Source organism: Miniopterus natalensis, chromosome 1, assembly GCF_054644295.1.
Source record: "Miniopterus natalensis isolate mMinNat1 chromosome 1, mMinNat1.hap1, whole genome shotgun sequence".
Classification (NCBI taxonomy): domain Eukaryota; kingdom Metazoa; phylum Chordata; class Mammalia; order Chiroptera; family Miniopteridae; genus Miniopterus; species Miniopterus natalensis.
The window spans coordinates 18,686,544-18,695,849 of NC_142081.1; the positions used below are offsets into that span (position 1 = coordinate 18,686,544).

Here is a 9,306-nt window from a genome sequence, read left to right on the forward strand (position 1 = left end):
TCCTTGTCTTTGCAGTCTCTTTAGCGGCTTGCCTGTGATGTGCATCACAGTCTGATTTAATGCTCATTCAATAATAAAATTGTTTCTTTCTTATTTATTGATTGATGTTTTAGAGAGAGGAAGGGGGGAGAGAGAGAGAGAGAAACATTTGTTGTTCCACTTGTTTATGCACTTACTGGCTGCTTCCTGTATGTGCCCTGGCCAGGGATCAAACCCCCAACCTTGGCATGTCGGGAGGCTGCTGCAACCAACTGACCTGCTGGGCCAGGGTGCTCCCCACCCTTGTTTTAACGAGAGGCTAAACTGAAACACAAACACCAGGAAGGTTCTGTGAGCTGACGACAGAACTAGGAATAGGGCCAGGAGTTCCAACTCTGACCTCTAATGAAGAGGGGGAAAAGGAACCCCAAAAGACCACATCTCTTCCCCCAAGTCATTCCGTTTGAGCTTTCAAGCTAAGTGAGATGGCTTTTTCCTGTGGCTCAGTGTAATATAACCCCTCATTCTCATCAGGGGCAGGTATTTGTGGCTCATAGTCTTGTAATCCTGCTGTTTGCACAAATTCAGATAAGGTCAAGGAATCAGATTTTACCCCCGTATGACCTTTTTGCTCTAAAAATAAGCCTATATTGTCTCTATAGGGAAGACAGATGGTGCGGTTAAATAATGGTTCTTCAATTCCCAGTAGCTCCCGCGTGTGCCGAGAAATTACCTGAAATACAAGGATAATTTTTTAATGGTACTAGCCTGAAAACACAACTGAATCAAAGCTGTTTTACTTACTTTCCTAGGCCTCTTGAATGCTAACCCCTTAAGTTATTTCTATGGGAAAATAAAATAATAACACTGAAAGGCTTACTAGCTTGGCCTTATCAAAACAAAGTTCTTAAGAGAAACATAACATTACTTATCTTTTTTATTTTTATTTTTTTTACTTATTTATTTTTTTAAACATATCTTTATTGATTTCAGAGAGAGGAAAGGAGGGGGAGAGAGAGAGAGATAGAAACATCAATGATGAGAGAGTCATTGATCGGCTGTCTAGCCCGCAACCTGGGCATGTGCCCTGACCAGGAATCGAACCCCGATCTCCTGGATCCTAGGTCAATGCTCATCCGCTGAGCCATGCCTGGCCAGGCAACTTATCTTTTTTAAAAGTCCCATTTAAAGGTGTTTCTAGGCCCTTGCATCAGATGGCCATGGATGGGCTCATTTCTTTCTTTTAGCTTAGCAACCTGACCAACCATGTGAGCAAATAATATGTTTAGATTAGGAGCCGTGACTCTCTCTGGGAAGGTTAATAAATAACTTGTCTATAAGGAGCTCAGTTAATCTGCAACTAAAAAACAATTATTACACAAATAGTTATTTGATGTGTGAGATTAAAAATAAATCTTAAACACTAAAAAGCAGATATGGAAGTTCCAGCTGTTTTGTAAGTACCTATACTTGTTTGTATATTCGTTTAAAGCATCTTTTTATCACAATTTTCAGTGTTTCTAAAACATAATCTGTATTCATTGAGCACTATGCCGCTTGATATCCTAGATTAAGCTGTGACTGCATTTTCAAATTTTAGTTTTAATCATTGGTCTATTATTAACTCTGCTATTTGCTTCATATCCTGCATCTGGATGAGACTCTCATCCATGAAACTGCTGCTAGAACACAGCCAAAGGAGTATGTGTAATCGATATTTTTCTTTTTCTTAGTTTAAAACTACTGGCCATATTTACAAGACCATAAAATTCATGGCACAGGCAACTCTAAAACTGACACAAAACTGCCCATTAGCCATGTATTTTAGATAGGAAAGATATCTCTCTTCTTGAATCTTACTTGAATCTTACTTGGTTTTGTTAGGATCCTGGAGATGGTTTGTGGGTAAAAGAGAGTCTACAAAGTTGATTTGCATTTCAAGTGGGAATGCTAATTGAGGTCTGTAGCAAGGTTTCTAGATTATCACAGGTGGCTCTTAAGAGTTCTCATTTATAACTGATGGTGCTATAGTGAGCACTTTGCCAGGTCAGCACCTCACCCTGACTTCTTTTGAATATCCGTTACCTGAGGGGGTTATTGTACAGACTCACTGAGGTTTACACACGGTGCCCCTGGGAGAGGCTTTGTAGTCATTCACTATTAACCAAAAGAGCTATGTGCCTGTTGTAGGCCAACAAAGTCCAGTACTGTTTAATATTCTAATGTAGAAATTGAAAACAATTACATGTGGAATCAAGAAATATAATCCAACCACCCCTCCTCTAATTCAGTGATTCTTAAGGTATGTCTGAGGTTCCCTGATGGACCCTGAGGGACCGCTGATGGACTATAAAGTAATCTAAAACTGTGAGTTCTTTCTTTAATTCTGATAACAAGCAATATACTTTCTTTTTGCCTAAGACATAGAACAACTTACTTGTAACTTACTTGAGTTAATAAGGATTATTAAAACTATTCAGGAAGATTAATATTAGAGTTTTCTAAGGATTCTTAATTCCATATTCTAGGATGGCTGCTCATACTCAATGGTTGGTGTCACTGCAGAGCACCTACCTCACATGGTCTTGAGTGGGTATTTGTATCTTCTATAGTTTTCAAGAAGATTCTATTATTAGTATGTCATCATTGTATCTTGTGTTGATCATGATTTTCAAAGGCTGCTATTTTTGCTTTATTTTTAACTACTGATGATCTTGCTCCATCATTATCAATTTCTTACACACTGCTTAGCCACCTTATTGGAGCGATGCACATTTGCTTGATAGAAACCTATGATTTACTTTAATTAAATCCAAAGACATAATTGTTGTGGTTCAAATATGAATCATCTATCTATACCACCATTATTAAAACAGATGTATAGTTTCCTTAAAATCTGCTTGTTGATTCATACAACAATATGGATTAATTTAAATTCAATTTGTTAACAGAAAGAAGCCAGAATCAAAGGCTACATATTATTCGATTCCGTCTATGTGGCATTCTAGAAAAGTCAAAACTAAAGGGACAAAAAACATACTAGTGGTTGCCAGGGACTGGGGCAGAGAGATGGGCTGACTACAGAGGGGATGTGGGAAATATCAGGGTGAGAGGATTTTTCTGGATACATGCATTTGTCAAAACCCATAGAACTGTACACTACAAAGAGTTACTTTATGCAAGTTTTTAAAAAGCCAGGATGTTTTGGTATCCATGATGGGATATAGGCTGTGGACAAATGAATCTAACTATATGACAAAGTAAGACATAATGTCATTGAAGCAGGTAGGGACGAAAAGAGCTGACTTTGAAAAATGGTGCTTTGTCTAGGTAGTATAAGGCTAAAGACAAAAATGACTACACAAACACTGCGCTCCATTCGGTAACTGTGTTTCTCATAGGATACGTGTCTATGGCTAAGGAGAGCCAGGGTTCTCACTGCCAGAGAAGATGCTTTAAAGAAGCAAAGACGAACAGGGGATAAGAAGGACGAGAGGCTACAATAAACCCTGTGGTGTTGGGCGAGAGTCAGAGGTATCAGTGTGAGCGCACAGTGCCGGAAAGTTGGGGGGGGCTGGGCATGTCAAAAGTACACAAGAGCCAATGTGAAAAAACTCCCAAGGGGGGGAGAAGGGACAATTAAGCAAAGACAAGTTCCTGTTTTAAATTTTTTATTTATTGATTTGAGAGAGAGAGAGGAAGGGAGAGAGTGAGAGAGAGAAACACTGATTTGTTGTTCCACTTGTTTATGCATCATTGGTTGCTTCTTGTAGGAGCCCTGACCGGGGATCAAACCCACAACATTGACATATCAGGATGATGCTCTACCCAACTGAGCTACCTGGCCAGGGCTTATAGAAGGTTCCTTAAGATGAGTTCCAATTAAACATGGAAGGAATGAGGGAAATAGAAAAATCATCATTAGAACAACACAGCAATGACTGCTGCAGGCAAAGCCCATCGATGAATGCTAAAATTAGTGGGCAAAACTTGAAGGAGAAACAGGGTATTTCCACAGCCTCGAACCATGTCCTTTATTACAGTGGTAGTTTTACTCTATGTCATAAACTCTCTGATACTACTCCCTCCAGGAGGTGGAGCTTAATTTTCTTCTCTTTGAGTGTGGGGTGGATTTAGTAATTCACTTCTAATGAACAGAATATGAAAGGGAAACACTAACTTTACAGTGAAGAAACCTGGAAGATACCACTGGAACCAAGGGATCAAGATAAACATCTCCAATAATAAGTTGTGTTGATGTCATGTACTGTCTGATCTTATGAGATGAGAAGGGCTCATCACCTCTGTGATAGCCTCCCCCCAAAAGCGTAACCTCATGGGAAACATGAGACAAACTAAAATACCTGACCACTACTCTTCAAAGTGTCGAGATCATGTAAAACAAAGAAAGATCAAGAAGCTGTCACATATTGGAGGAGACCAAGAAACATGACAGCTAAATCCAAGGTTGTATCCCTCATTGGATCATGGAACAACAAAAAGGACATCAGTGGAAAACTTTCAGAAATCTGAATAAAGACTGTAGCTTGTTTAATCATGCTGTACTGATGTTAATTTTTTAGTTTTGACAAAAGGACCATGGTTACATAAGATGTTAACATTAGGGAAAACTGGGTGAAAAGTATACAGGAGCTCTCTGTATTATCTTTGCAACTCTTAGGTAAAACTAAATTATTTGAAAATTAAAAGTTAAAAAACTATTTTTGTCTAGTGGTAATTTATGACACATTGTTATGAATATTTGCTGTTTAGCCCTAGCTGGTTTGGCTCAGTGGTTAGAGCATCAGCCCGTGGACAGAAGGGACCTGGGCTCGGTTTCAGCCAAGGGCAAGTACCTCAAGTTGCAGGCTTGATCTCCAGCCCTGGCCGGGGTGCATGTGGGAGGCAACCAATTGATGTGTCTGACATCGATGTTTCTCTCTGTCTCTCTCTCTTTCTCTCTCTCTCGTGCTCTGAAAAGCAATGGGAAAAATATTCTCCGTGAGGATTTAAAAAAAAAAAAAAAAAGTTTGCAACAAGGCAAGAGTAGTAAAATTGCTGAGATATTATAAAGCTTATATGGCTATACTTTGTAATATAAAATCTTGCATACAAAAGGAATAAGCAATTCATCTATGTTCTACGAATATTTATCACAGAGTTCTTTTGTTCACTTGATGGAGAGATGTTTAAAATATTTTGAGAATTATATTCTGAGAGAGAAAGCTGAGGCCCTGGCCAAGTTGCTCAGTTGGTTAGAGCGTCATCCTGACACACCAAGATTGTGGGTTTGATCTCCGGTCAGGGCACATACTAGAAGAAACCAATGCATACATAAATAAGTGGAACAACAAATTGATGTTTCTCTCTCTCCCTCCCTCCGTCTCTCCCTCCTTCCCTCTCTTTCTCTCAAAACCAATCAGTAAATAAAAAAGGGAGAAAGCTAAAATCCATATAATGCTACCTTATCTAGCTTGTCCCTAGAATAAGACTGGCTTTCTTACCCCCTTTACCAAGGTAATGTATCACTACAAATGGGAAAGACAGGATGATGGTTTCTAGAGCTCCTCTGGCCAGGTGAAAAGAAGAATCCATGTTTCTTTCCTTCTGCACTCCTCACCAGTCTCATCTATACATTTACCTTTTCTCTGTCCTCTCAGTGTATTGTAGGAAGGGCAAGAGAAAGGTGAGTCATTTCTGCAGGTGAATCATGTAACTGTAAAATTAAGGAAGTTGAAGAGAATAGAAACTGGCCATAAATTAAGAATAAGGCTTGTAAATGGGGTGCACAGTTCAAATGTAGCTCAGTTTCTTAGCAGCATGTCCAGAATTCTGCACCCTCAAGCAACCTGCTCTTCCCCCACTCCTCCCCCTTTCCCAAAGCCCATGGCTGGGAGAGAGCACAAAAAGATAACCTCACTGCTTAGCTGTTAAGGGATAAACTGTGGATATACTAGGTGCAATAATTACAACGGTGGGCTTAAATATGCTTAGTATACCTGTAAGGAAGGTAACTATGGCCTAAGTTCAGGTACGATCTCTAAAAAGTTACCTAAGTCATAGTATATAATTAGCTTTTTTATGTGGACCTAAGTGTCAAGCAAAGCTTTCCTAATATACCTGTCAATGTCTTCATCTTTGTTTTACTCTAGTGACCTCAAGGGGTGGCCACATTTGTCTGGTGACTTTGATAATAAGTATTCCAATGTTTGCTTGTTCAAACTTCTCGGGATGTAAGAATAGACCACTGTGAGCCTGGGGTCTGGGAGTTTAACAACACGACTGACAGAAATAGGAGTCCGGGGAGAAGAAAAGGAGATTGGCTGGAAGACAGACGGTAGCCCTGTTACAGTGCTCTGTGGGCAACCGGATGCACAACTCACCTTCATGTCCTCAAAATCCGTTATCCCCATCTGAGGGAGGTTTGAGCAGTTTACATGGATGAGTTTTCGGCCGCTGATGAAGTTTGTGGTAAAACACTCCTGTCAGTACAATGAGAACATCACTCAAAAGATGTATAGTAAAAGGAAGGAAAGGGAGGGAGGGAGGGAGGGAATAAATCATCTTTTCCATTCTATACTGAGCAAGTTTTAAATTTAATTTTAAATTAAGTTTAAATTTAGTAATAATCCCACATATTTTCCATGTAAGCTTTTGATAAAATTTCATACTGTTCCTTACAATTTTTTGGCATGATACAACCAGTAGTTCTTTCACGCCTCAATTACATGGGGTTACAAAAGATTCCAGATCTTGTGGTGTTTTGTGGTAGCCTAAGAACATAGTTGACATTAATGAAATAAAAGGATTCACTCTATCTTTTAAATAAAACTATTTTGATTAATTGGCTATTTAAATCAGTATTGTTAGGTACTCATGATACATATGACATATTTGAGACACTTAAGAGTAATAGTGCAAGTTCAAGTTAGGGAGCTAAAATAGCTTCACAAAGTACCATAAAGTCTACCTTGGATGAAATCTATTTAAAAGTTTTCTATGAAAAGAGGCCTATATAAATGTCTTGGTCTTTATTCAAGGATCACAGAGAAGTGAAGTGGCTGCGATGAAGACGAAAAACATACAAACATGACCCTCCCTCCCTGTCCCCAAATCCAAATATACATCAGTGGAAAGGCCAAAACTAAAATCCAAGTTACCTCTAACATAGCCCAGGGCATTTCTATAATCCTTCTAGTCAGGAAGAGGCAAGAGCTCAGGTAAGGCAGAGGAACAAGAGGTAGATGGATGAGAATATTCCAGAAAATGTTACTTTTGTATACCTGGTACTGAGGAAAGCCTAACTTGCTAATCCACTTCGCAACTTCTTCTGGGCTCCATTTAAGACACTCAAATTGTAGCTTAGTCCTTTCCTCTGTCTGGGTTTCTTTATCACAAGGTACCAGTTCCATCAACTTTAGGGGCAAGTCTACATCTTTTTCACTAATGGAATTTCTTAAGTCCCTCTGAGACTCTGAGGGAGGTGAGTAGAAGTCATTACTGGAATCAGTGAAGTCACCCGGTATTGGGGGTTCTTCTGGGAACTCGTCACCTATATTTTCCGAGCCTACTTCTCTTACTGTGAAAGAGGCTAACGAAGAGTCTTCCACAACTTTTTCAGTTTCTTGTATGAACAACTTTCTTGTTTGATAGTCAGAATTCTCTGGCCTGTCTTTGTCTACAAAATGCTTAAATTTGATTCGCTCCGGCCTATCTTCCTCGGTAAATTCTTCCTGTGCCTCTTGTCTAAGCAGTGGTTTGGCTTTATCGGGTAACTCTAAATCTTTTTCCTTAGTTGGCTCTGTTTGTGTCCTCTCTTGAACCTCTGGTCTCATCTTCTGTAGTGGCACTTGGCCCGTGTTCTCAGTTGATTTTCTCTGTGTCTTTGGTTCTTCCTTTGGAAACCCAGGCGTAGTCTGTTCTGGAGGCTCTAGATCTTTCTCTTCAGTTGACTCTCTTAGTGTGTCCCCTGACTTGGACTTCTGTGGTGGTGCGAGTCCTATCTCCATAGTTGATTTTCTCTGCTTATTTTTTTGAACTGTTGCTTCAGTATCTTCTGGTGGTTCTAGAACTTTCTCCACAGTTGACTTTCTTTGTGTCTCCTCTTGAATTTCTGGTTTTGTCTTTTCTGATGACTCTAGGCCTCTTTTCTCAATTAGTTTTCTTGATTTTTCCTCAGGAAACTCTGATTTGATCTCTTCTACTGGCTCTGGAACCTCGCCCTTGGTTGCCTTTCTTCCTGTCCCCTCAGTAAACTTACTTGGTTTCTGGTCTGGAAACTCTGGTTTAGTCTGCTCAGGTTGCTCGGTCCCTTTCTCCTCAGTTGGTTTTCTTGCTGTCTCCTCTGCAACCCCTGGCTTAGTTTCTTCTGGAGGCTCTAGACCTGCCTCCTCACCAGACTTTCTTGGTTTCTCCTTTGGAAACTCCAGTTTGGTCGGCTCCGATGGCTCTGGCCTGTTCTCCTCAGATGACTTTCTTTGTGTCTCTTCTGGAAACTCTGGAGTGGCCATCTTTGGTGGCTGTAGATCTCTCTCTCCAATTGATTTTCTTGGCTTCTTACTTGGAAATTCAGGCTGGGCCTGTTCTGGAGGTTCTAGACTGGACTCTTCATTTTGCTCTCTAAGTAATTCCTCTGGAAACCCTCCTTTGATCTCCTTTAGTAACTCCAGTCTTGTCTTGTTGGCTGCGGCTCTTGGAGCCTCAGACTCGGTTTCCTTTGGTAGCTCCAGATGCGTTTCCTGAGCTAACTCTACGACTACATCCTCGGTAACATCTGCTTTGGCCTCTTCGGATGGCTCTAGGTCTGGGTCCTCCGGCTTTTCATCCATAGTGACCGCCAAATCCTTGAGAAACTCTATCATCTCTCTAGTTACCTCTGACATTACCTTTTGGGGTATCCCTGTCTCAATCTCGCTTGAAAGGTCTGCCTCTGATTTCTTGGAAAGCTCTCCCTCGAACATCCAGGTTGGTTTTAGGTGTGGGTGCATGTTCTTAGCGCTCGCCGGCGTCCGGTCTTTCAAATTCTCTTCCTGCGCCTCTGGCTGTGGCTCTTGGTCAGTCTTTTCAGGTAGCTCCGGGTCTGCCTCTGCCGTGATGTCTGGTTCGGCATCTTCGGCTATTTGAAGAGGCCCAGGCCCCAGATCTTCACCTTTCCGGGGGCCAGAACCGTCCTCTTCTGGGGCTTCAGCCATGACGCAGATCGGCGAGGCGCCCAGGCCTCCTAGCAACCCCGACTTCCGATAGCGTCTCTATGGATACCACGATTTCCGGCCGGGTCTTCCGGGCTCTTCCCGGGTTTTGTTTGTTCTTGCCGCTCTCTGACTTTAA

General features: G+C 41.0%; 1 protein-coding gene across 1 annotated transcript; it reads right to left on the bottom strand.

The window, feature by feature from the left end:
- Nucleotides 1–244: 244 nt before the first annotated feature.
- Nucleotides 245–9,170, bottom strand: SAMD15 (sterile alpha motif domain containing 15). The gene is made up of 3 exons (XM_016220394.2): nucleotides 7,263–9,170; nucleotides 6,363–6,461; nucleotides 245–712 (listed from the first exon to the last, which is right to left on the bottom strand). Exons 1-3 carry the CDS (start codon nucleotides 9,168–9,170, stop codon nucleotides 434–436), a joined length of 2,286 nt encoding a protein of 761 aa, XP_016075880.2. The 3' UTR covers nucleotides 245–433.
- Between the last annotated feature and the right edge of the window lie 136 nt (nucleotides 9,171–9,306).

Excerpts from the sequence above, each read along its gene's own strand:
- SAMD15 (XM_016220394.2), bottom strand. The coding sequence starts at position 9,170 with ATGGCTGAAGCCCCAGAAGAGGACGGTTCTGGCCCCCGGAAAGGTGAA. Across the intron at positions 6,462-7,262 it reads TAGGCTTTCCTCAGTACCAG|GAGTGTTTTACCACAAACTT; the intron begins GTATACAAAAGT and ends TTGTACTGACAG. Across the intron at positions 713-6,362 it reads CGGATTTTGAGGACATGAAG|GTAATTTCTCGGCACACGCG; the intron begins GTGAGTTGTGCA and ends CTTGTATTTCAG.